Source organism: Scomber scombrus, chromosome 7, assembly GCF_963691925.1.
Source record: "Scomber scombrus chromosome 7, fScoSco1.1, whole genome shotgun sequence".
NCBI lineage: Eukaryota > Metazoa > Chordata > Actinopteri > Scombriformes > Scombridae > Scomber > Scomber scombrus.
In genome coordinates this window covers 26,139,355-26,166,491 of record NC_084976.1, presented here as the reverse complement: position 1 = coordinate 26,166,491, position 27,137 = coordinate 26,139,355, and the positions used below count along the sequence as shown (strand labels likewise).

Below are 27,137 nucleotides of genomic sequence, written 5' to 3'. Positions count from 1 at the left end.
TTACGGCAGGAAGGGTTCATCCTCATCCTCGTCTGCACTGGGACCAGGGTCACTCAGGCACCTCGTCAGCTTCTGCTTCTCGTTGTCTCCGTTTGTTTCCCTTGGTTTATTAGACCCACTTTGCCCGGGAGGTTTCATCATCAGGCCGCCGTCTTCCTCCTGCTGCTTGCCGGCTCGTCTGAATTCATCCATCATGTTGACAGAATCTGGAGACTGAGGAGAGGCCAGGTCTACCTGTATGGTGGGCACGCTGTCTGATGATGGCTTCATGCTGTAGGCTTGAGGATCTACAAGCGGAACGACAGTGTGAAATCAGGGAATACACGTTCACTTTTAGAAAGGGATGTCATGTCCTATTTAAAAGGGGAGTAGTCATTCCATCAGTGCACACACATAATGAACAAGGAGAGGATAACAAATAGTACGGTCAACCAAATACAATCACTGCACAAACTCAACAACAGCAGGTTTCAAGACCTTTTAAAACATTTTAGACAACAACAGAAAAAATTAAATAAAAGTCACAATGATCGTAATGCAACACATGCTGGAATAATCCATCTTTTAGCTCAGAATTAACTGAAAAACTGAAGCTGAAACTCCCACATATAACATGCTGCACTGTAATCTTCAACAACAAAAAGACAGCAGGACTTCTGTTCTTTGGCTACAATAAATCCTCTGACTCTGGCCTTGTCAATCATGTCATGAGTCCCCCCTTATTAGTATGAATAATTAATGAATGTAAACAAGCAATGTAACTGAAGCATGCATGTTAGGATCGTTGTGGCGGTCACTTGGGTTATTACAACTCAAAAGGAATCTTTTCTACACTCACTACATACCTGGACCGATTTTATCCCCTTTCTGCTGCTGAGCAGGTTTGAAATCAGTATCTTTGCCTAAAATGAAACCACACACTGGTTTACATGCTGGCTTGCACATGCAAACATATTTCCAAGAATGGGGAAATATCTGACTGGAACATTGCTGCAGCTGTGAACAGTAGCAGTGTTTATTGTTTAGTGAATGCTGCATTGAGCCTAACAAAATACAATGGGTGACGGCTGTGAGTCCATCAGTGGCATTGTATATTTCTCCTATTGTTTCACGTGGTGTCTTACAGTAAAATGGTGTCAGCTATTCAGTGTTTTGTATTTGGCTGTAGCTCAGATGGATGAGTTTACCTGAGGCCAGTCTGGCTCTACACATGGTGGGGGAGTCCGGAGAACCAGCAGGCACCGTCAAGTAGTTATTCATTTCTTTTATCTTGAGAAAACACAGGGATATTGTATGTTAATGATATGATTTAGCCTTCTGCATGTAATCAAAATGTGTCTGGAAACATTCGTAATCATTAATGTACAAAGGGTAGAAGAAAAGTCACAAGAAATACTTTCTCTGTCACAGTTAACGGTTTGGGAAGTGCGGCAGCCGAAGTAAAATAGTTCAGTGACTCATTATTAATCAATATCTTAGAGAAACTTCATTAAAATTATGTGTTGGTTTGTAAGAAATCCTCTTGAGTCCACAGTAGCTTCTAGCACATTCGATTTACCCAAACCAAGAGTCTATTTTCATTATGTAATTACAGGCTGATGAAATGGAAGTTGGTGGTAGAGCCACTCAACTGTGCAAATAAATCAGGCCCCATTTGCGTTGAGAAATTTAATTTAAGAGACTGAAGGTGGACTCTAATTAAAACACAAATCATAGTTTTGGCTGAATCATTTAACTGTTGGTGGCCCAGTATGAAATAAAGGCTGCTCTGTGTTTTTTCCTAGAGTAAAGGGCCGTCCACACTGAGAACGATAACTATAACTAAAAGGACAATGTTGTGAGCGTCCACTCTGAGAACGATAACGTCCTGTAAACAGCGGTGTCCAGTATGCACTGCACGCTGCAGCTTTGTCTGCAGCTAATTATTGATGAGCTGTTACTGCTGTAGTATGTTGAACGGAGAAATAAAAAAGGGGCAGAAGAGTTCAGAGTGGGTGCTGATTCAGTGTGTTAGTTAGTATTTCAGACACTAGTTGCTGTGATGTTTGAGTATTTACAGACTTAACTGACCAGCAGCAGATGTTGAAGCTTGATGTGTAAAAGTGCACCACTGCAGCAGTGACTCACAGTATGAGCACAGATCCGCTAACTTTGTGGTTTTTTACATTATAATTCCAGCATCTTTGTATTAATTAAGACCTATCTAAATAAATCACCTCTGTCATCCTGCTCCAATTTACAGTGCGTGATGAGAGAGGAGCAAAGCCGCATTAAAATAAATAAATAAGGATTTTGAGTCAGCGTTTTTATCGTTCATCAAATCGCTCTGAAAGTGATTCCAACGATATCGTTCTCCTCTATCGTTATAGATGGCCCTTAACACTGATTAGTGGCTGTAATATAGCCTCTGTAGCAGAATGTACTATGCTATGCCACATGAAGTGTGTTACAGAGTATTTTTAACTAGCTTAGCAGGGAATAACTCTTGTTGTGACCTAGGGCAGCGCAATATGGTGATATAATGTGATGATAGAAAAACGTCATGTTTCTATTGTTTATTTTGTTGTCTTGCAAATCATACTGTTGATATTTTTTTTGAGAATTTCACCTGGTTCAGTGTCTCAGTGCAGTGAGGAGTGAAGCCATGAATGACAGCAAAACACAGTAAGGACTATGTTTGTTTATGTTATTTATCTAAATTATGTGCAATTTCAGCTAGTGTGAGAGTCTCTACTGTGTTTTGCCGTCATTAATAGTTGAACTACTCTCCTCTGCCCTCTGTGGTCCAGCGAGGGCAGGACTGAGCCCTCCGTGTGTGTTGCAAACACAATGCAGGGGAGAAGAGACACGGAACCAGGGGAAGTGACTCACGTTCTCAACAACAACACTCGTTATGTTACTGCAAGTACAATAAAAGCTTTGAGTGTAATAAGCCATCTAGAGTAATTTATTAAGGCCATCCCCCCAAAGGATGGACGTGGTTTGGGTATGAAAAGTCTGACACTGACCAGAAAATATTTATTCATTGAATTTACAGAAAATATGCTGTATTATCATGTGCATCATTATCTGGATATGAAATGACCTATAGGGGATATGAAACTTTGGTTATATCGCACAGCCTTTTTGTGAGCAGGTGTCATTGACATTCAACAAAGCAGCTAGCTCAGACTGAGACTGATAAGCATACCTTATTCTCCAATTCAATCATCTTTTGCTTCTTGATAAGGAAGTCACCAAATCCATCCTCGTATGGATCAGCCACCAGCGTGTGTCTGTTGTAGGAACGCAGCTGAGAAAGGAGAGAAAGTTTAAGAAGTCAATTTAGTAGTTAGCAAATAAAAGTTTAGGTATAAAAATGTTTTGATACAAATTGGTTTGGTTGTACAGATGCATTTAGACACCTCACTGTACATGGCTCATTCACTCAGGAACAAGATGTTTTATTAGTGTAAATCAATCATAAGTTACAAATAAACATTCAGTATAAGTTAATGAATGAGTGGATGTATTCATTTAGTGCTACTTGTGAGCTAGTGCCAATCAATGTGATCTAAGCTCATGAATGAACAGTGATATGCTTTAAATGTGATACATTAACACATGTTTATAAAGCTTTAGCTAATGCGATACATCATTATTCCTATAGCTGCAGTGTTACCCTCTGTCGTGTCCTCTGAAGGTTACTCCGCAGGATCTTCCTGATCTCCTCCTCTCGGCCTTTAGGCAGCTGGGGTAGAACCCTTTCTGCAGCCTTGGCCACAGGGGGCTTCTTGGGCTGGATGTTTCTGGAAAATACACAAGAAAGAATAATCAGAGTTTGTGTACTGCAGATGAGTGGAAACATCCGCGATACTGTATGCATACTGTAAATATCAGAAGTCTGTCAGATGGGCTTTTGTGGAAACACGCGATTATGTATTATGATTAAAGCGTAACTGATACTGGATTTTTGGGGCCAAGGCAGATACCGATATAGGGGGGGGAAGAAATTCTGATAATATTATACAGCATATACATATATACATATATATACATATCACACATTTTTTGCAATGATCCCTTAAAATGTGGTTACAGAGATATGTAATGGAGGCATGATATTTATTGGATAAATTAGTGCACTGAAACAGTAGACCTTACAGAGAACCTAATAATTATAAATAACTGATATACTAATAATAAACGAATTATAAAAAACTATAAAAAAAACTATATTGGCTGATAATATCAGCTAACCAATTTATTGGTTGGGTTCTAATTATCATGACAATCAAACTGAATTCTGTTCATATTTCCTCCTGGTACCCAGCGACCAGGTGACTGAAAGAAAGTGTGTAATAGCATGCGGCTCCAAGAGACAGCTTATCATTCAACAGCCAACTGATTTAGTACAGAGACCAGCTTGCTAGCTGTAAAATGGTGTTATTATACTTCTCTCTGGCACTGCTGCATGAATTTTTTTGACAGGTCTGGCCTTGGATTGAGAGAGGCAGAGTGAAAATGTCATTTCTATTGTGAGCAAAGACATTCTGAACATAGAGGATTCCCACAAGTGTATCCATCTGTCTGAAGCTTTTACTTACATTTAGTGAAAAATGACTACACTGTATATCAAGACTGACTAAGGCTTTATTTATTAATTCATCACTACTTCATTACCTGGTACTGTAGGTGTAAAATTAATGAGGCACAGCTGCTCTTAATGACAGCACCATGAGAGAATGGTTGACCTCCAAAAACACTTTCATATCTCTGGATGGAATCTGTAATGTTCAAATTAATAAGAAAACAAACCTCACGAAGTCTTAATAGCCATCTCTGTATTGTTCGTCTTTAATATCACACATAACGGCTGCAAGTTTAGGTAACATACTCTGTTACTGTTTTGGACTGTTGGCCTAAATATCTCCTTAACATCTAGAATCTGGAAACAATATGTCCTGCATGTAGTGAACACAAGACATTTTAAAACTTATATTTAGACGGTTTTAGGCATTTTTAGTGCTCAGTACTTACTGCATAGACACTGTGGAGGGCACAGTAGAAGGCAGCTTGACCCCACCTCCACTCTCCACCATTTCAATAGCCTGTTTCATCTCCATCTTATGGTAGAAGGCGATGAGCTGAGGCTCCTTGGAGCGCTCGCCTGCTATCAGGCACTTCTTCACATACTTCTTATTGAAGCGGTTCAACCTGGGAGGTGGAAAAGAGTGAAAGGTCAGAGAAAAGAGAGACAATGATGATTTTGACAATGGATCCATAAAATAAATAATTCACTCTGTACAAATTTGAAATATTTGCAGGTCCCAGTTGCTCTGAGTCAATGTACTTTCTAAATGACTTCAGGCTGTGGTAACTTGTCATAAACAATTCATCAGTAATGAAATTAATGCAGTTCTGATCCTCAGACAACTATAAATTATAAAATTAGATCACTGTGAAATCCATACTTGTCCTTCCAGTGGTGATGTCCGTAGTGTCCACAGATGTCCTCAATTCCAGTCAGCAGGTGGTCGAGGAACTAAGGACGAGCCAAAAATATCTTTTAGAAAAGGGACAAACTCCAGACTGAATCAGACTTTTAGCCGCCAGCCTTTTCTGAGGAATAGTTTTACTGGTCACGCTGCCAAAATGTCAAAAAAACAAATGTATGTACACATTCCCAGAGCCCATTTAACATCTACTTTGGTATATATGTGCACAGTAGATATAATTCAGACTAATTTGATTGGTCAAAGACTATCTTTTATATTACGTTGTTTTACAATGGTACAGGCACTACATTACTCAGCTCCATGTTGTACCTTTTGCTTCGCCACTCATTCCTCACAGTAAAAACACCGTTCCAGGTAACACTATCAGCATTTTTACCAACAACAGATGAGCTTTAAAATGGAATTCATGAGAGAAAACCACCAGCAGCAGCAGCAGCAGCCACGTGATTGATTGGTCAGTGTTTTTTGACTGTGGCAGCACGCCTGCTTACACACGACACAAACGGCGAAACGTACAGAAGTCTGACAAACAGTGTTGCTATGGGAACAAGTCATTAAGCAGAGCCACAGAATTTACTTCTGCTTTTTCAGAAGTACCCAATTATATAAAAATATATTATATAAAAAACTGCCCTGCCCTACGGGGGCGGGGGTGAAAAGTTCTCACTTTTAAAAGTTTCTCTAGAGTGTTAGTAGCTCAGTAGTGAAACAAATAATCAATACAGAATGATATATTCTCTACTGGTCAGACTGATCCTGCATCATAGATGTGTCCTTATTTTCATACAAATTCTGGGGTTTCTGCTTTGACCTGGTATGTCGGTTTGACATTTGAATAATGGCACAGGTGCACATGCTGCTGTATATGTGCTAAAAAAGACTTGGATCTTTTTTTTTACACGCTATTTTTATCTCAGTCCTCTTGTGTAAAGCCTCTCATTATGCAGAGAACAAATATATGATGAATGCTTGATTTCTGAACAAAGTCTTACCGCTTTAGAGTCATGTAAAGTACTGCATAAAGATATCACCAACTTCATGACACCACTGTCATATCTTGATAGCGCTGTATCATCTGATTCACATTGTGATTACAAACGGAGCAAGTAAACACGCTGAAAGATGCTGGAAAGGATGTGCAGCATCTTTTCAACAGGTGGGGTAGGTATGCCACCTTGCCAAAATAAATAAACAAATGAGATGAGAGGACTGGGTAGCAAACAGTCCCTTTGGATTTACAGTCACACTGAAGCCCATTGCATCTGCTCCCTCAGCTCTGTTAACTCTAATCACTGGTGTTTTACAGTAGAGGAGAAGCCATTAGGAAGCCTGCTCTTATAGCCATGAGCGCTGTTGACTCACCACAAAGCCCCAGCGTGGGCTCTGTATGTGTGCTTATCTAAACTATATTAATAGCTTAAAAGCACTCGAGAATTGTGGACCATGGTGGTCAATCATGGATGTGTTTGGGTACCAAACAGTTGATCCAAGATATTTGTGTTTGTGAGAGTTATATTTAAATTGCTTGTACACAACATACTGTTATTAAATGGGGCAACATCACTGTTCTTTCTAAGTTGTTTCATAATGATCAAAATCTGTGGATTAACACTCACTATGCTAATCCAGTACACTGTTAAGGATGTGATGAAGTACCACCACACAGCCAGTAGGTGGAAGCAACTATCAAAACTTGATGGTAAACTGAATGAGGCTCCTCTCTGGAGGGGGATGTCACATACCCACAACAACATATAATACCATATTAAAATGAAATAATTTACATGTCTGCACAAATAGTCATATTTGCATTGCTGATCTGTCTCTGTGCAGAGTGAATTATTAAATGATAGGAGGTGAAGATACAAGGCAGTGGCTTAATAAGGCATCTTCATTTTTCAGTATTTTCTACATGTACCTTATTCATTTCCATTTTGTATAGAAGACATGTTGTGATTTAAAACATTTCAAACCATTCAGACATTTCATTCATCACCTGCATACCAAGAAGTTCTGTGTCATAAATATGTATACACACTCAAAAATCATCAACTTTGGACGGTGAAAGCTTAGGATGTGTGAAGGTTAAAAGGTTGTACCTGGGTGTGAATTTCCTCATTAATCGAGCGCTTGGCCTCCTGTTTCTTCTTCACTGCCAGCAGCTCGACCAGAGGTTTGATGGTCATGCCCTGCAGGAGGGATGAGAGGAACAAACCATTATTCGCTGTAAACACCTCCTGACCTTGGTAAAGACAGAGTGAATGAGTCTATGCATGGGACTGAAATGAGAGGACGGCATGTGGAGTACCTTGAATCTGGTGTCTGTAATATTTAGACACTGAGTCATGCATTCTCAATTATACTTATAGAAAGTATTATTTTCATATTGTCAATATGTTAACCAGAGTGCTTTAGTGTGTGTGTGTGTGTGTGTGTGTGTGTGTGTGTATGCTCGTGCCTGTCGTCACCTAAAAGGTTGGGCATATCATTCTGCAGCATAAGGAGATTAAACCGGCCATCTGGTTAACTGTAACAGCCTCAAGTAGATGACATAAGATTTTGGCTCTTTAAGAACACCCCGTCCTCTCAGGCATGTGTGCAAAAGAACCAACACTTTTATCAACGCATGCTTACTCCAAATAAAGCACACAAAACATGACACAAGGACACTCAATGACTGCATGTATTCTTTTTCCAATAAGGGATGGAAAAGTAGTATTCTTTGACTCCCACTGAGAGATGGGTATCATTAGGATCTAAGGAGCTAAGTTTATGAGAATTTGCCAATTTTTTATATATGTGGCAAACTAAGCTAACGAGTTAGACTACATACAGACAGGTTTGGTTTTAGCTTGTTCATGAAAATTTGCTATTAGCCTAATCAAGCATATGTAGTTATATAAAACATGCTAGAGGTGGATGGGACACTGTGGACAAACCAGTTATCGCTTTTCTGCGTGTTTATGTTTGTTTAACAGGTGGTTTGATACAATATATTTCACTTGTGAAGGTTTACATCGCTTACAGCACTTACAGTAATGAGCACAGCCGTCGTCAACACAAGTAAAACTCTCTTATCTTTCATTTCACCTGGTTCACTGCAGGCTCTCTGCTCTGCATTCACTCTCTCTCTGTGTGTGTGTGTGTGTGTGTGTGTGTGTGTGTGTGTGTGTGTGTGTGTGTGTGTGTGTGTGTGTGTGTGTGTGTGTGTGTGTGTGTGTGTGTGTGTGTGTGTGTGTTGGAAGAGCTGAGGTCAATAACAGCACATGGAGCAGAGGAGAGGCTGCTGCACGATAATAGACTACACCACAACCAGAATTTTCCAGATTGGTTTCTTCAGGTCCTGATAAAAGAATCAACCTAAAAAATACCCTGTGATCTTAAAAGTTCAGAACTGGTACCAATTCAGAACTGGGGTCCCACTTCAAGCTAATCAGTGCAATTTAAAAATGTCAGAATAAAGGTGCATCATCCCCTTTCCCCGTCAATGATATACAAAATATGTCACCTAACAGACCAAATAATCATCAATAGTCCCTCCCTATGTTGACTGATCGATATGATTTTCTCCATATCAGCGCTTGAAGATGTTTCACCCTCATAAATATAGAATTAAAAACATTTTCTCTTACAGGGCTGCACTATAACCCGAATTACTAATATCATGAATCTCTACTTTTACCAACATGTTCATATGGCATTTTTTATATTGTCTGCTGTCCATTAAATTACATTTATACTGGTAAAAACAACAAAACAGACAACCAACCAAGCAGCCTAATATCAGAAGTAAGCAACACACAAAAGGAAAAGTCATCCACTAAAATATTAATAAAGTTATTTTTAAATGACGCATTATAGATCTTCATATCATCTTATTCAGCCGTACTCACTACCACAAAAGAAAAACAAAAATTTAATCATTCTCTTACTCGCTCATACTGTAAACACACTCTCAGCTATTTATTCCAAACTGCGGGTGAAAGTGGTCTCTACCTTTTACCTTCTTGTGCCTCTGCATCAGACTGCAAGTGCTGAATCAAGCATAAATAAAATATGTTTCTAATCTGGTCCCTGAGAACATATTTACTATTTTAGTTGCTGCCAATCTGGGCCTGATTCACATCCGGGAATCTTCCTGCAGTTTTATCATGAGAGTGTTTTATCTGACAAGTTTGAGCAGATGCATGACATGGTGCTTAAAATGGACAACACATAATATGTATGCAAACACTGCCTGTGTGTCTGCCCGTATATCTTGCCTTCATGTAATGTTTTTGTATGTTATCTTGAAATTCAGTAGGAATGTGTCTCTATATAAAACAGATTTTGTAACTTTACATTTGATGCATGAATCAAAGTCAGCGAAAATTAGAATTTCCTAAAACAGCTGGAGCGGTTTACTTCAAAAGTGTAAAAAAGACCATGAAAATCTGACCATGTGAGGTTGACAAGCTGACATGACATCAAATAAGTCCTTTTTCTAGGGAAGCAAGAGAACGCAAACCTCTTCCTGAAAATACAAGAATGTGTGTTTGATGTTCAGTGCTCAGCGTGACCACTAATCATAAGATGAACTGAATGGTCGCAAATAAAACGTTTTTTCTGAGCTAGATTGGTTTTTGTTAGTGTACCAGTCAACAGTGATGGAAGTGGAAATTCAACCTAGATATACTAAGCAAATATACTACACCAAAAGGGAACTATTTTACAAACCAATCCAGTTGGTGATGACAAATGCAAATGAGTGGGTGACATACAGAACATCCAGTCTCTTACCTGTATTTCACCAGAGAATAACTGAAACAATGTCTTATCTATGATATGTTTTAACTGCAAATGAGACTTTAAGTGCAGCAATCTCTTTGCATAATTTAAACAGGGTTTAATTAAATAAACTGAAGCATTAACAGTAGGCATAACAATATCCCCTTATTCCAATTCCTTCCAAGGTTCCTCCTCCTGGAGTCAGTTTATACAGCAAGATGGGGTGGTCATACCTGGACAAAGACAGTGAAGAAGACGACAGTGATGATGGCAGTGAGGAACATCTTTCTCAAGGATGCCCCAAAGTGATCCTCATCCAACAGGAAGCCCAGGGAGAAGGCGATGGCACCTCGCAGGCCACCATATGCCACTATGAACTGGTCCTTGGTGGTCAGCTTGACAATACGGAACTTGTTGATCACGAATGTCAGACCAATCACGCCTGCAAAGGACAACATGATGAGAAACTGAGGTTGTCTGTCACTATTATAACTTTGTGTGCAAGACTTTTTTTTATATAACCTGTTTATATGGATTGTCAATATGTTTGAAAAACAGCAAACAGGAATATGACAGTCAAATGTGATTTATAGTAAATGTCCTAAAAGCTAAAACTGCCCTAAAAAACATTGGAACTGTCCTTTAACTGACAGGCCGAGAAAAAATGTGAATTGCTCTCCATCACAAGACCTTGAATCATATGATGTTATTGACTGCAGCCATTTAGTCACAGACAACACATTTATGGTTGGAAAGTCATCATCTCTTGAGGAAAAGAATGGAAAACAAAAGCTGAGAACTTATGACTGCAAGACACAACAAACCTCATCATTCTTTCACTTTCAGCCTCTCTTGCCGGCGACACTAATAACTCTTAAGATGACAAATCGTCAACAGAAGCACTTGTGACAGTCTGAAGTCTACATGGAAATACTCGCTGGCACTTCCTCTCACACATCAACAGTTGTGTGATGAAACGTTAAGGCAACATTTATTTCTGTCAGTGCTTCCAGTTCCCTTTTTGGGAACAGTGTTTTATCACTTTGTACAGATTACATCTCAAAGTGCAAATTGTGCAATAACACATTTTTCTCCTTTTAAAAGAAATACTGAGAAATTGACCTGCATTTGTTGTTTTATTACCTTAATGGCAAATCTGTTCAATCAAAGACACTTCAAAAATAAATCTAAGGTCACTTCTGCCTTCTGCAAATATGATAAATAACACTTCCTATTGTATGTTAACAGCTGTTTTCCTTTTACATTACTTCACACTTCAGTGTGGCAGTATTACATCTATTTTTTGGAAAGATTTGAAAATCACTGAACTAGAGCTGACCCATGACTCGTGCCACCAGACACAGAATGATGGTGACCGTGACGAAGGTCCAGTTCCAATTGTGGTCACCACCGACCGTGGCCACTCCCAGGAAGATGAAAATGAGGGTCTCACTGACGCTGCTCCACATTTTCAAGAAGTACTTGATGGTGGTGTGGGACTTGTGCGATATGTTGGCCTCCACATACGGTCGCATCACCGCCCCACATGCTATTAACCTGGAGGGAGAAGAGGCAAATGTTTGCTCAGTTAAAAGACGAATGCAGAGATAAAATATACAGAACCAGTAAAAAATGTGGACAGGCTCCCATTCCCTTAAATGAGGTTGTGTGTCCAAACTTTTGATTCGCACTTAAGATTTACATAAGTATATTTTTTGTTTATTATACATAACATTCTTAAACATAAAACTAAAAGGTAGCTGACGCAGCATTATTCTACACATTCAGAGGGAATAGGTAGTTCACATAAATTGTGATTTGACTCGAGTTGTCAGTCAAGTCCTCCAGTTACCCATCTTGAGTTCCACGCTGATAATGGAAAAACATGACACCAGCGATGTCCCCATCCTGTCTGGTGACCAGTTCTCTATTCCCTTGTACTGCCATGCAATGTTTCTATGTCAAACATGTGGGGGCCAGAAATGAATTCTATCCAAATTCCAGCTGCAGCAGCTGCTCAACATTCAACCCCATTCCTCCTCTATGTCAAAATTGGCTTGGCTTTCAAGGCTTTATGGAAATGATGAAAGAAATTCAAACCAGACAGCTATTTCAGTCCCTCTTTATAAAAAGATAACATGAAAAGCCTTGGAAAAAATCGTCCTTGAGGCTAAACATCCATTGGCCCTGACACACAGGAGAGACTCAGTATATCATCACCTGCTATCTGCACTGTCAATAACTCCTAGCACCTTAAACAGAAAATGGATTGGAGGAGCTGATGACAAACGACACCTCAGAGAATGATGGGAAGCCTATAAATTCAGGCCCGGTTTGGGTGACATTAGAGCAGAATAATAAATTAAACCACTGGTTAGATGGCGTGTATTATATGATACAATGTACAGTTGAGTTACTGTCCAAGGGGGAATAGCTGGAATGGACTTCCTCTGGCAGTGGAGAGGCCACTGAGGGAGGAGCCATACTCTATAACCATGTGATACTAGAGGGACGTCCCTGAAGCTGGTGACACATGAGAGTAGACATGACTCACTAGATACTCAGTTTGTATATGTTGAACCTGTATGAAACAGGAAGGCATCACAGCTCCCAGTTTGTTTTTGTCTTCTTTCTTTTCTTATCTTGTGTTTTTATATTAGTAGATAACTTCTTTGTATGATAATAATTCTCAGTATGAATAGTTAATGAGCTATGAATTTTCCATCTGTTACCAATAGTTTGTATTGTTTTGCCTGGAGGAGTCTGAAGGGAGGGTTGGTGTGGCTGGGGTTAATAGGTTAATATGATGTGGTCTGGGCTGTATTGTATTTGTTTGACCCTTTGTTTTGTACCATGTCTATTTGTGTTTAAAAAATACTTTAAAATGTTCTCCAAAAACCTACCAGAAATTCTAGCACTAACAATAATAAAATTACATGATAACATTTTCTGCAACATTCTCTAACATGCCTGTACATGTATTTATACCGTGTAAATAAAGAATACAGCTACAACTAAGTTACTGACTATTCCTCTAGAAAAATGTGAGCTTATTAATTAAGCTTCACAAAGCTGTACTGCTTTACACATAGGGCTCATTATTTTTGTTTTTTAGTAAAGCAAAGATAAAAATAATCCTGAATTAATCAGTTTTCAGAACATAAAAATGGTGGAATATTAAAACACCCCTCACACACACAAAAAAAATCTTCTTTTTTTTTTTAGCTGATTTTGAACTCATTTAACTACTCTGAAAATGGGTGAAAATAAGTGTTTTTTTTTAAATGATGCACCCATTTGAATAAGTAACACAATGTTGGCAGCTTTTAAATCAAACAGAACAAAAAACATGTTGTGATGATATATATATAAAATACCAGAACCCCTCAAACTTACGCCATGATGCCTGAGAGGTGGAACATCTCAGCTGACAGGTACGCCATGTAGCTGTACACAAATACAAAAAGTGGCTCGATGACACGCGTGTGGGAGGTGAAGCGTGAGGTGAAACCGGCCAGGATCCCATACATAGCTCCAACTAGAATGCCACCCACTGCAACCACGAGGAAGGAGAGGATACCAAGGAAGCAGTCCATCACTGTCACTGTGCCAGCACTTGAGAACTCCACAAATATGTGGTATAGCACCTGGGGGGAGGGGATAAAAAACAAAAAGGAGATTTAAAAAAGAAGTAGGGGAGAGTGTGAAAAGATTGGAAATAAAGAGACAGGATATTGATCAGGATGTATTAAATGTGCAATGTGCAATGTTTACCACAAATTAGAACAAAGTTTCTCATGTCTTGAGAAAGTATATTACATATACCTGCACTATGAGGCTGTAGTAATTATTTGACTGTGTTCAATACAGCAGGACATTTTTTTTTATCCCAAGTTGACAAAAAGATATTTAAAGCTCAGTAGCAAGCCTTTGCTAAGTATCTCATTATGGGAATATATAGCCTCCTGCGATGGCAGGCAGGCTAATAATGCAGATTGTCCGCCATGCACTCCTAGACTGATGAGCTTTGGCTCTTGAAAGAGCTTGTACTCAAAACTGCCCGTGCCAGTAATGATGCAGTGTCATCCAGCTTGAAGGAGTATGCATTGAAGCCAAACTTCATACACATTGATTATACTATATATCCTGGAGACAAAAGATCTTGGGGAATGGAAATGCAGAATATTTGAGGAATATATGGGAGACTATTTATAGAAATGTTTAGCACAGTAATCAGTTACACTATCGTTGTGCCAGCTGATGTCAAAAATAGAAGTTCAATTTAACTGAACCTGACGCCTTCTACAGCTGTGGGAGAAGCATTGTCAGTAACTTTATACTGTAGATGGTGCTGTTTAGGGACAGGCCATCTAACAGATTGATAAGCTTTATTGTGTGGCGACATGCTAGTTATTAGTTCACTGACTGTGTGTTGATTAAGTCTTACTAAGAACAGAATTAAATTATGCATCCTAAAATGATAAAACCCAGAGTCACAGATTTCTGAACTAAATATAAAAGTTTTAATTTGTTTCAACAAGAAGCCTTCTGGGTGAAAGGTTTACTGCTAGCCAGTTATGACTTCTGATGATTGCAAGTTTGATAGATAACTGTGCATTCAGAGTTTGTAATCTACCAGCCTCCCTATTTGGAGCTTTAGTCAAAGTCTTTATTCAACCACAAAAAAGCCCATTTCCTGTTTTGGTAACTCACAACAGTGACAGCATCGTTGAGCAGGGACTCGCCAAAAACCAGGATGTGCAACAGTTCATTGATATGGATCTCCTCGAACACAGCCAGCACAGCAACAGGATCCACAGCTGAGATGATGGAGCCAAACAGCAAGCAAGGCAGGAGCTCGAGTTTGTGGAGGTCAGATGGATTGCTCGGCTGGATCTGACACACAGCATACAGCACGCCCCCGATAAAGAAGGCGTTCCACAAGGTCCCCACCACAGCAAACATTAGGATGGTGCCCACGTTCTCCATGAAGGGACGGATGGGCAGGAAGTAGCCAGCATCCAGGATGATGGGTGGCAGCAGGCAGAGGAAGAACAATTGGGAGTCCAGTACTGGGGGGACCTTTTCCCCAGCTAGAGTGATGAGCCCCCCCACCAGCAGACCCACCACAATCAACAGGCAGCTCTCTGGCACAATGCCGGACAGACGAGGGATCAGGTGGAACCCTGGGAAGAAAAATAATGAGGGAGAGATTCAGCCGGAAATTCACAGCAGGATTAATTGCTTCAGGCATAAACAGTATTTAGTGTCTGTGTGTGTTTCTGCCTTCTCATCAACACTGCAAAACCAAGCTGAAACTCACTAACATGACATAACAAGACCAATCAGCTGTGACATACCACACCTGTGTGAGTACTAGCACCACACAGGCACCAAATTCTAACTTCTGCTTTAGACCGAGCAGACACTCTGACGGTGAAGAGCACTCTCGAGTTAAAACGTGCCTCTGTATGTAAACTGTAGACATGTCAGAGCTTGCCTATATTCATTTTGTTATTTCGGCTTCTACTTGTTTGTGACACAGCAAGCTATTAAATATATTATCAGTAGTGTATGTGTTTAACATATGGAGAAAAAAAAGTGGTATCTCCAGTTCTGAAGCTGGGGGTTGGCTAAACAACATGAAAAGTGTGATGTTTGCTGTGTAGTCACTGGTGTGATAAGTAACACCCTTGCTTTTTTTCAATGCTTAAAGAAAAACATGTAAGACGTGCAAAGCGTTTATCGTATGCAGATCTCACATGACAGTTCCACAAGTCGAAGCTGCAATTTTTCTACATTTGCCATGACTTCACATTCAGGAGACTTAAAGTGGAGCCATTGAAAGGGAAGGGGAAATCTTTTAACTTCCATTTCTCTTCTCATTTACATGCTAATCCAATTTTTTTAGGAGTTCTGCATAATTGAACCTTGTAGTTATCTGCTATCACTTGGGGGCTGCGTGTCTCACATATCACAGCACAAGTCCCCAGAGACTGTTAATGTTAATAATACCTTTACAAGCAGTACAAGTAGTACAAGTAGTAAGACCCTCTGCCTTACAACTAATCCTTGAAATTCCTTATTAGGATTGTTTACGAGGGGCTCCTTAACAAAATACACCACAGCAAAAACATTTAACAAAAAATTGACAAAACAAATAAATAATAACATCATAAAGACAAACAGAACACATAAAAAAAAGACAAAATACAACAAACATAAAAATAAAGACAAGACAACAAAACAATAGTAAAGCCATACAACATAATAAACAGTAGGGGAACATGATCATTCAGTATAAAGTATAAGTGTAAGTGTAAATGTAAAATGCCAGTGAAAATAATAAGTGGTTTAGTAGAAGAAAAAATGGATACAATAAAATTGGAATGGTGTTATAATGGATATGTACATTTAATATGAGAATAAGATGACAGGCATGTTTAAACAGTCTGAAAGGTGATATGGAGCGAATATTAACCGGTAAATTATTCCAGTCAACTAATGAAAGCCGTTTGACTTTTAAAGGACAACTTTCTGACTCTGTGTTGGTACGGACCCCCCACCTCCAAACACCATCATTCCTGAGCTGCTGACATGCAACTAGACGAGCCTACACACACATACACACACAGTGAGCTGACAGGACAACTGCAGCCTTTGCACAATAGTAACCGAGACGGGATGAAGACATCAAAGAGAAAGCGGCGTGCGGCCCTTAGTGTGAAGTCTTGGTACGGCTATATTTACTGTACACTACAGCAGCACTGGGACATGACACTTTCCAGCTGGCACGGGACCAGCTGATGGCACGGTGGATTAACAATGACACACACAGAGACACACACAGAATATGAACCAGGTAAGGCTAAAGGCTCACATGTGGGCTAAACAGTCTTATAGGGGCAGATATTATGACGGTATATCATGCAATACATAACTCCGTGAAACACAATCTGGCAAGCACTGCAAATAATTACACCACTTTAAAAAATTGAATTTGATAACGTTTCACTGTTTAATCGAGTTCTTTGCAAACACAATGACTGATGATGGAGGAAGCTCACATGTGGGAAGATTCACTGACTCTCTGAATGACACAAGGCCTGTGTGTGTGTGTGTGTGTGCGTGCGTGCGTGTGTTACAGACAGAAACAGAAGGATTAGTGTGGTAATTGAGCAATGTCAACAAGCTACTCTGAGCTACAGATATGTCATCCCCATAATTTTAGACTCAAATGGTGACTCCGACACACACAGAACTTTAACCCACGAGGCTGTAAGAGTGTGTGTGTGTGTGTGTGTGTGTGTGTGTGTGTGTGTGTGTGTGTGTGTGTGTGTGTGTGTGTGTGTGTGTGTGTGTGTGTGTGTGTGTGTGTGTGTGTGTGTTAGAGCTGGGCAATATGGGCAGAATAAAATATCACAATATTTTTTACCTCCATTTAGTAGAAACGACTATCAGTGCATTCACAAAATATTTACGCAATGAGATTTTTGATAAATAATCATCAATAATGTGGATATAATGACTAAGTGGATAAAGACAGATCATATAACAGTCTGTTAAGCTCAGAAAATTACATTTTTACTGTAATGCAGCCTTTACATAATTACTTATTACATAACAACCACTGCTTTTATTTATTCTATTTAGTTCTTATTTATTTTATTTAAAGTGCACTACCCTCCACATTATGCTACTATAGCTGCATGTCATCTTTTTATACTATATCATCTTTTTTAGCTGCATGTGTCTTGTTTTTATCTAGTTGTTATGTTTTTTTTATTTGTCATTAAAGCACAAAATGAGTGACACCTGTAATCTCATTATATGTAAAATAAAATGACAATAAAGCTTTCTATTCTATTGTATATCACATTATTATCATATAATATCGATTTATTGCCTAGCCCTAGTGTATGTGTGTGTGTGTGTGTGTGTGTGTGTGTGTGTGTGTGTGTGTTAAACTCTCAACAAGCATCGCAGCTACACAGTTCAAGCTCTCCAGGACAAGAGGGGACAGTTCAGTGACAGCAGCACCATCTGCCACAGGAGCCAGAGGCTGAGTTCCCTCCTGGGGAGAGGAGGGAGGAGGGGCAGGCAGGTGAACAGCTCAGGCCTGTTCCAGTTTGCTTATATATGCAAAATGAAGATAGTGGAGCATCAAATTAATAGTCACTCATTAGCACATCACGCAGTTTGTTATGTAATCAGGCCTTGCACACATGCTGCCAGTTAACAAGTATGATGTAATTCCTGTTCACTTGCTTCTGCAAACAGGTAAATTGTTTAATTGTAATGAAAGAGATACGAGCTTGAATTAAATTTGACCTTTAATTTAACATCAGTGTTACAAAGTGTATGTGAACGTTTAGCATCAGAAAGTCTGTTTGGTAATACAAAACATCTGCGGCAGAGGGGGGAGGGATGTTTATACTTGGCCAGTTGGAGGACAACACTATTAGTGTTTTAGCACACAAGCTCAACAATTGCATGACTGTGGAGTTTACAGCTGCGTGCAACTGTAGCTCTGAGGCTGGATAGTGAGCGAGCCCACAGAGTCTAAAAAGACTTCCCTCAATGAGATGTTAGAGGCTGAGGACTCTTTTCTTTTCAATGAACTTTTAGTAGAAAAGCAGGCACTGTCTCAAACTCCCCAGAGGCTTGCTAGGTGCAGGTGGGTTAACAAAGATACTCAGTGATGACTGCCTGAAAAACAGATACCGACTCCGCCTGGAGGCTTACAGTAAGCCGTGAGCAGGATGCAGATACTACAGCTGGTTCTGAGACCATCTAAAGCACAAAGGCTATTCAGAAGATATCATCAATCTGTTTAATGGAGGCCTAAAAAGTCATGCTAAACTAACATCTTAATGTTAACAACATCTCTCCCCTCTGAAGACACTGTTGCATAATCAAAATTATGTGGCTGATGTGTCCCAGCTGAACAGAAGATAGGGACAGGCCTTCCTCAAAAATGATACTAATGATAATGGTTTACATTTAAATGTGAATAATTTACCTCACCTCATGTTGTTGCTAAACACCTAAATGTATTTAGCCTTCCCTTAAATACAGGACAAGCTTGTTCTGCCTGTTGTAAACTGAAAGGGGGCAGCAGACATTAGTGCATTAAACAAAGGTCTGCTAACAGACAACAATTACTTCTGAAAGTCAAACCTTGCTACATTTCTAAGAAAACGTACTGCATATGTATGATACCAGTCTCTATGATTGCACTGCTATACTCAGGAATAAGTCGAAGCCACTGCTGGAAGAAATCGCCCAATGAGACAGCAATTGCATGCAAATTACAAACAATGTCTGAGAAGTGACAGCCGAATCATTAACTCTGTCAATCTATCAAGTTATAATAGCCTACAGCAGGCGCAGAGAAAATGATACAGTACATAATGGAAACGTCTTTAAAACTTTACTTAAGCAAGTCAACTAGGACACACATGTTTATTTATAGAAGTGCCCACATGGAATACTTTCAGTGGCATAAAAGGTTTTATAAACTCATACACCCGAACACTTAGACCTGGGAGTGCCATAGCAACACAAACCTCATTAACTAATAGCCAATGAGCAGCTCAGGTTTTATCTCACTATAGAGCCTGGTCACGTCCTGGTCACACGGTTTGTTTGTTTTTTTACTACCCGTGAAAGACCTTCCCAAACTTCAAAGCTGCACCTCAATGAAACTAATACAACTGAATCCAGAGGCCGGCAAAGGACACCAACTGTCGGTATCATTAGAAGACAAGGAGTCTTATGATCCCTTGTGGAAAATGTTCTACCGAGTGACATTAAGTAATAAATCTGAGCCAGGATACATTTGGCTCACAGCCTTTCACACCCTGAATCACAGACCATAAATAGGACATAATAAACTTGTTATTTGAAGCTCAATAAAGCGATAAAATAATAAAGGCGGGCATGCAAAGACCGCAAGAAAAAGTAAAACTTCTGTTAGTGTTATCTTGTTAAGGGTTATAGGACAAAAGGTGGAGCTGGGAAATTATTCATTAGTATTTCTTATCATCACTCCTTGTAAGCATGGTGGCTTGATATACCTCACATTTAAATGAAATATTAGTTAAACTGTGACACAATCATATCTTAGATGTTTGAGAGTATGCACAATTTGTGAGAATTTTGTATTTCAGTCTGCTACAGTAGCCTATAAACTCTGCCAATAAAGTAATTTACACAAAACCTCCATAAAAAGATGGGCAATTTAGTGCTTATGGAAAGGGCAAACGGATAATGATTGGATGCACTAAACCTATTACTGTTGGAGCCTCAAGCAGTGGCACACTGGGTGTTAGATCCAAGAATGAGACACTAAATGACCCATTATCATTTCATGGGTAACCAGGAGGGACATATGAAAACTGCAAGCTGACCAACTGGGTGGAGAAAGAGACAAAAGGGCATTTCACTACCAAAACGTGTCCGTCTAAATGTTAAAACTCTTAAAATATCCAGGACATAGGACAAAAGATTCAGTAGAGGAGGCAAAGTGTTGTACGTCAACACACTCTTAAATCTGTCCTGCATGACTCCAATTATGGCCTCTACTGCTCATCCACTGAAGGGCCGCACCGCAGGAGATAAGATAGTGAAAAGGGGGTTCAGCGAACTTCAAAGAATAACTTGAGTCACACAACAGCAGTGATGTCAAGACGTTGTATGAAGGAGATAAAAGCTAAGTGTACTTTAGTAAGGAACATTTGAAAAGAACATGTGGAGGATCTTTATGTCAGATTCTTGAACTATGAGATCAGGTGGTCCATTGTGGCTGCTTGACAGTAATGGCCGGCGCTCTATCTTTGCCCTACTCCCTCCTGAGAGCCTTTATGCAGTGACATTACTGAAAACCAACGAAGGGTAACAGCTCTTTCACTTCTGCATGTGTACCCTGTGTCAGCACAGCCTGGCACTGGCTACACATTATCACTTCTAAGGCGAGGAACCTGTCACGTTGCCAGGTGACTGACTATACACCGCTGGACGCCGAGTCTGCTGATCGAGCGAGCACAAAAGAGAGAAAACATTTTGACATTTTGTCTCTTTGTTAAACCTGGTGATGCATGATACATTCATTTGGTACTTTTCCTAGAAATCTAATGTTAAAGAGCTGACAATTTCTAAATACCGGTGACACTGTGATGCTCAAAGGAAGCCCATTTCTTTTAAAATGATGCAGGCTTCATTCCTGATAATCTAGTGTTGTGCATATTATACGTTTTTAATAATAATAATAATAATAATAATAATAATAATGCATTTTATTTAAAGGCGCCTTTCAAAGCACTCAAGGACACCTTACAAGGCACATAAAACACGACAACAGTACATAAAACAATAAAAATAAGGTAACATTTAGTGCAAAGATAAAGAATAAATATGAATGTGACTATAAAGTGCATCAGTACAATAAATAAACAAGAACGTGATTGCATAGTTAGTGTGAGACAGAGTATGCCACTCTTAATAGGTGCGTTTTCAGGCGGGATTTAAAGGTGGAAACAGAGTCCGAAGTGCAAATGTCTGGTGGGAGAGAGTTCCAAAGGCGGGGGGCAGATCGGCTGAAAGCTCTTGACCCCACGTTTTTCTGGGTCATTGTTTGATTATTTGATGCAGACCATTGTTTTCCTCACATTGCTTAGTTGCACAGGAGCAGTATTGGTTTAAATTATTAATAATGGCATGGTCCTGGTATATTTCAGTATGATCCATGCCATCATATTTGCAGAATAAAAACATCTCTGGCTTACAACAGGGACTTCATGCAAGTTCATGTTTCTAAGCTATGGCAAGGTTTGACGTTAACACCACAAGGCCTCTTATTTGATCCTTGCTATAATTCACAAACACATCCTCCACTAGAACTACTGAGTGGAGTACAACTCACTGACGGTATCAAATGTCTGTTATGAGCAACACTGTACATTAGCCTTCTGGTGGCCTGAGTGTCTCTTTGTCTCTTAAATAGAGACAAAGAAAGATTTGCTTTTAAAAAGAAAAAGGAAGTAGATAACAGTAAGCATAGAGGCACCACCGCCTTTGATGTGTTGTGAAAACAATATCTTAGATAACACAGAGTAAAATCCATTATTAATCTCCCATAAAGTCAAATAGAAAAACAATCACCTAATTGCTAAAATGTCCCTGGCTTGTGAAACCTACAGAGATGATTACTGTGAAACACTGTGATGCAGACGCAGAATGATGAAGCATCAAATCAATCAATATTCATTATCGCTTTAGGGGCTGTTCACTTGAATGCCTTGGATATCGACTGGAGTAGTCTTATTAAATGTGACACAAAGACACTTTTAAGATTAGGGACCTATCGAACCCTAACTGAATGTCAATTATCTTCTTTGTTAATAAAACTATTAGGAGGCTAAGGCATAACCTAAATAACATTTGAGATGACCATATAGTTTGTCAAATATTGACTGAATATTTGACAAAGGTGTGGTTTTAAATGGTGTACCTGGAATCTTTCCCAAATCAGTACTATAAAGAAAGATGATATCAAGGCAATATCAAGGTTCATATTGCTCAGAGGTTTGAACTCAATAACTCTGAACTCCGTGACATCAAATGTATCCATTAAACTTACTCATAGAGTCATATGTCTGGTCAAAGTGTTCTCAGGCCACACACCAAGTCTGTCTTTGACGGAAACGTCAGCAGGACGTACAATGAGACACAATTTCCATTCAAGAATGATTATACACGTAGTCTGTGGGTCAACCAAGTTACACTGATAACGTCTCCCTCCTTATCATCGGTTGTTTACTATAGATAAACTGATTTGTTCAGGAATGGGCAGGACTCCTAGGGAACCATTTCTTCTGCAAGCAATCAGGCTAAACAAATGCAGAATTCCTGAACCAGTTTTAATCAAGACATAATGGATTGAAGAAAAGTAAATGCTCTGGGCAGTCCATCAATCAAACTACAGGCTGTCAGAACCAGATTTAAGATGGCTGAGTCGTGTCTGGTAAATTAGAAGGCACAAAATACTGCACTGCATTGCAGTTCCTCCAGTGCAATAATCAGAAAACAAATAGGCATCTGCAAAAAAATCCACAATCCTTCAGTTTTGACTGTCTGGGGAAAGCCAAGTGATGGCAATGTTTAATACTGACTGATGAGCACTATGGCTGCTGAAGCTGCAAGTCTGGATTGCTGTTGCATACTGTGTGTACCCTTTCTGACTACATCATATTGACCAAGGACACTTTTCTGTGTATGCAGTCAGTAAGTATTGCATTTCCTCTTATGTCACATTATACCTCCTGCTGTCTGAATAACCACCAAAAACACAAAATGCTGTTAGCAAGCAAACGTCAAACAAACAAACAAAACATATATCTTATACTTTCATTGAGGTACTTATGCTAACTTTATGCTTGAATAACTTGCTTTTAGGCAAATGTAGTAATAGTGTCTGAAAGAACTGTTGTATATGGATGATTGTTGGAGTTTAGTTTTATGAAGCGATTTTATATATTTGTATCGTTAAATCAATAAACTAAATAAAGAGTAAATACAGCACAGTAGTCATAATTTTGTACTTAACCAGAGTTTATGAGTACCAATATATTAAGAAGATGATAACATCCAGTTTCATTCTTTATTTGCATTGTCAAAGCAGACACAGTAATAAAACTGCAGCACTACTATGGCTGGGTATTGTTTGAACAATTACGATATCAGTAACCTTAAAGTAATACCGATACCAACAGAGTACTCCCTTCATTACTTTTATCTACTTTCTATACACATGATGTGAATGGATGCAGTCAGTTGTGCAAAATGCCTCCATCTCTGTATTTGTGCAATCACTGCATGACTTAGTAATTACAAGAAAATGAGAAACTGACATTCATTCATTTTTCTTCACTATTACATGCATGAATCAAGGTTCTTGTTGCAGTCCAGTCTCTACTACAACCAAAACTACAGAGATTATCTGTATTTAACAGTGTATGCAGGATTCAAGGAGTGTCACACTGAGGCAACACACACCTTCACTTCAAATTGTTTGGTCAGTTGTGAATTATAAATGGAAGGTGAGAGACTGCACTGGACTTTTTGGACAGGTTACAAAGAGCTTCGCTGAAGGGGGGGGGGGGAGCTTCGGAGCCATCATAATAATTATCAAAAGATGCGTCCCTACTCCCACTCATGAATTACAAGTGAACATAATCAAGTCTGCCCTCACCGCAAGTTCAATCTCAACTCGGTGCCTGGTAGATATCTGATAAAGTTATAAAATTATTACAACCTTTACATTTTATTACGCCTATTTAATGGCAACAATGGTCAGCCAAGTCTTGCAATATGTTACATATTACACTCACAAAACAAATGTAGAACAAGGTCTTTTAGATAATAGGTTGTTAACATTTATCTTTCCTGATTATAGCTAAAGATCATTTCAAAACACACCCTTCCTCCAAACACAAGGCTTCAAAACTGGGCCACTTTTTAAGGATTATAAAGGCATACAGTGTCAATTGGATTTTGAGACAGGTTAATAAAGAATAGTTATCTTTGTGTCTACTTAATAGGAGCCAAAATAGAAGATGTCTATTTTAACATTTAGGTAGATTTCTTGGGTTTTGATTTATATGAAAAGCTTTAGCACTGGGTAAAATCAATTCAGGAAAAGTACTTGTGTGAAAAATAAGGAAAGTAAGGCACCGAGGACAGACAGGGTTTTTAAAGAGATAAATGGACTATGAATGTGCTTTTAGGCTTGTAAGACATTAGGGCCGTGAATGTGATTCAGACACCAGGAAAAGGCTGAGCAGTGAAACAGCCACATCGAATTACCCACATCCCATTTTCAGCCACCCCGTGATAATCAGAGGCTTAAGGTCACGACTGTCTACTGCTGCTATCAGCCCACACTCTCATCCAGCCTCGCCTCTGCTTCATACACTTTCATCTTTCATTCAACTCACTCTCTCTCTCTCTCTTTATCCTCATCTCTTATTTTCAGTCCATGTCCTTGAGCTGCGTCCTACAAGTGTGAACCACCCGAGTCAGGTGGTCCCTCACTGCCTGTCCTCTCCCCAGAGACACTGGGCTTTTCGCCCAGACAGTGAGGCAGTATCCTCCCTGACTGCAGGCTGGTGCTCAGTCAGGCCCCTGATGTCACAGGCAACTGGCAAGCTGCTGGCTCTCAAAAAAGGATAGCAGCGGACAATGCAGTGTTCTGTGGAAAGCACGTCGCAAGGATGGATAAATGATAGATGGAAAGCCAGGATAGCATACAGAAGGAGAGAGAACAGAGAGAGTGGATTGGGGAGTACCAACAAAGAGTGAGTGAGCACTTAAAGTCACAGAGGAAAGTGAAGAGTCGGGCAATAGTCTCTCAATGTGCATCACACTTAACAAACACTGACACTGTTCCCCTTAATTGTTCTTGTCACTTTTTAAATATCCTTTATGACAATGTCACAATGGCTTTATCTCGCAGCAGTGTGGCAGGAGGTACCCTGTGTTGACAGCTGGCCAGATAGTTTCTGCTGCATCAAGCTGCTTAGTCATCACTGTGGCAAAGGAGTAAGTAAAGCTCAAGTATAAAAAAGACCCTCTCTACATAAAGCTGACAGATCTAATGAGTAATATGCACAACCAGCATTATAGATTTAGCCTCCCAGCAAACAAACCAAATTGAGCTATTCTGGTCTAACTGGTTCTGTCAGCATACCAGTGGCATCTTTAATTGGTGTGTAGAATACAAGACAGCAGGGGGTGGCGCTGGGGTCAGATTATCCTCTAACTTGAAAATGATAGGTTTACTCTAGCTTTCTCTCTCACTGAGAGCCCACCAAGAGCCATGTGCACAAGTGTTGTTAAAGGCTTGTAATCTGAGACATGTTTTAACAAAGCTATCTCTGCTGAAATCATCAGTGTCTTTATTCTTCTACCCTATGTCAGCTATTCTTCTCTTCAACATGTGATTTTAATTCAAAGAGCAAGCTGATAAAACAGACTCTATTTGTTTAGATAAGAGGTTGTGTATATGGAGAACTAGGCAGCAAACACAGCCTTAACTTACCTTCATATGAGTACACGGTACACCTGTAGACCAGGTTACCTAAGCCTCACCTTAAGCTAGCATTTCCTGGAAAGGCTGAACCCAAAATGCCAGAGTGACACATTCACATGATATACTCACCTAACTTCATTAAAGACGCTAGCAGCACCCATAGCGAAATCTCGAAGGGGGTCTGTATGTGGTGGTAGTCGAGGATGAGCACAGGGAAAGCCTTTTTGGTGAAGTTTTGCTTTTCCGCCGTCACTTTGTGGTTGCCTGAGTCCTCATGTTGGCTGACATCCGGAGAGCTGGCAGCTCCGAGAGGAAGCACGGAGCCCTCCAAAAGCACCAAAACCATCAGCAGGAGTAAACCCCTCTCCGATAAAGTCTTGCAAAAGCCGGCTGGCCTGTGTGAACCTGTCCTCGAAGGCATGTTGTTAAACTTGGGGGGGAAAAAAGGCTATTTAAAGAAATTAATTTGTGGTAAAAAAATAAATAAATAAATAAATAAAGTGGAAGAAAAGCAGCCAAGTTCAAGGAAGTTGTGTTTCAATTAAATTGGTTACAACTGCTGAACATACTGATTTTAATGGTCCGACTAGCTCAAAACGAGCCTAAAGTCCTTTTTTTTCGTTCTGGTTATCCATAATAATAATAACAAACAATTGTAGGCTATTATATCTAGCCTGACTTTAGTGTTTCTTCTGGCCAGGTAAACAGTCACACCGGTAGAGGCCGTGGGAAAAAAGCAGGAAACGCCAAGATGCTTGAAAGAGTTTCTTTTTTTTTTTTTC

At 39.6% G+C, this 27,137-nt stretch overlaps 1 protein-coding gene across 1 annotated transcript; it reads right to left on the bottom strand.

Annotated features, from left to right (window-relative positions):
* slc9a1a (solute carrier family 9 member A1a) lies at positions 1-26,776 on the bottom strand. The gene is made up of 12 exons (XM_062422187.1): positions 26,485-26,776; positions 14,979-15,451; positions 13,662-13,912; positions 11,605-11,822; positions 10,499-10,707; positions 7,598-7,687; positions 5,454-5,524; positions 5,020-5,196; positions 3,662-3,788; positions 3,191-3,292; positions 1,188-1,269; positions 1-287 (listed from the first exon to the last, which is right to left on the bottom strand). Exons 1-12 carry the CDS (start codon positions 26,774-26,776, stop codon positions 1-3), a joined length of 2,379 nt encoding a protein of 792 aa, XP_062278171.1.
* Positions 26,777-27,137: the final 361 nt, after the last annotated feature.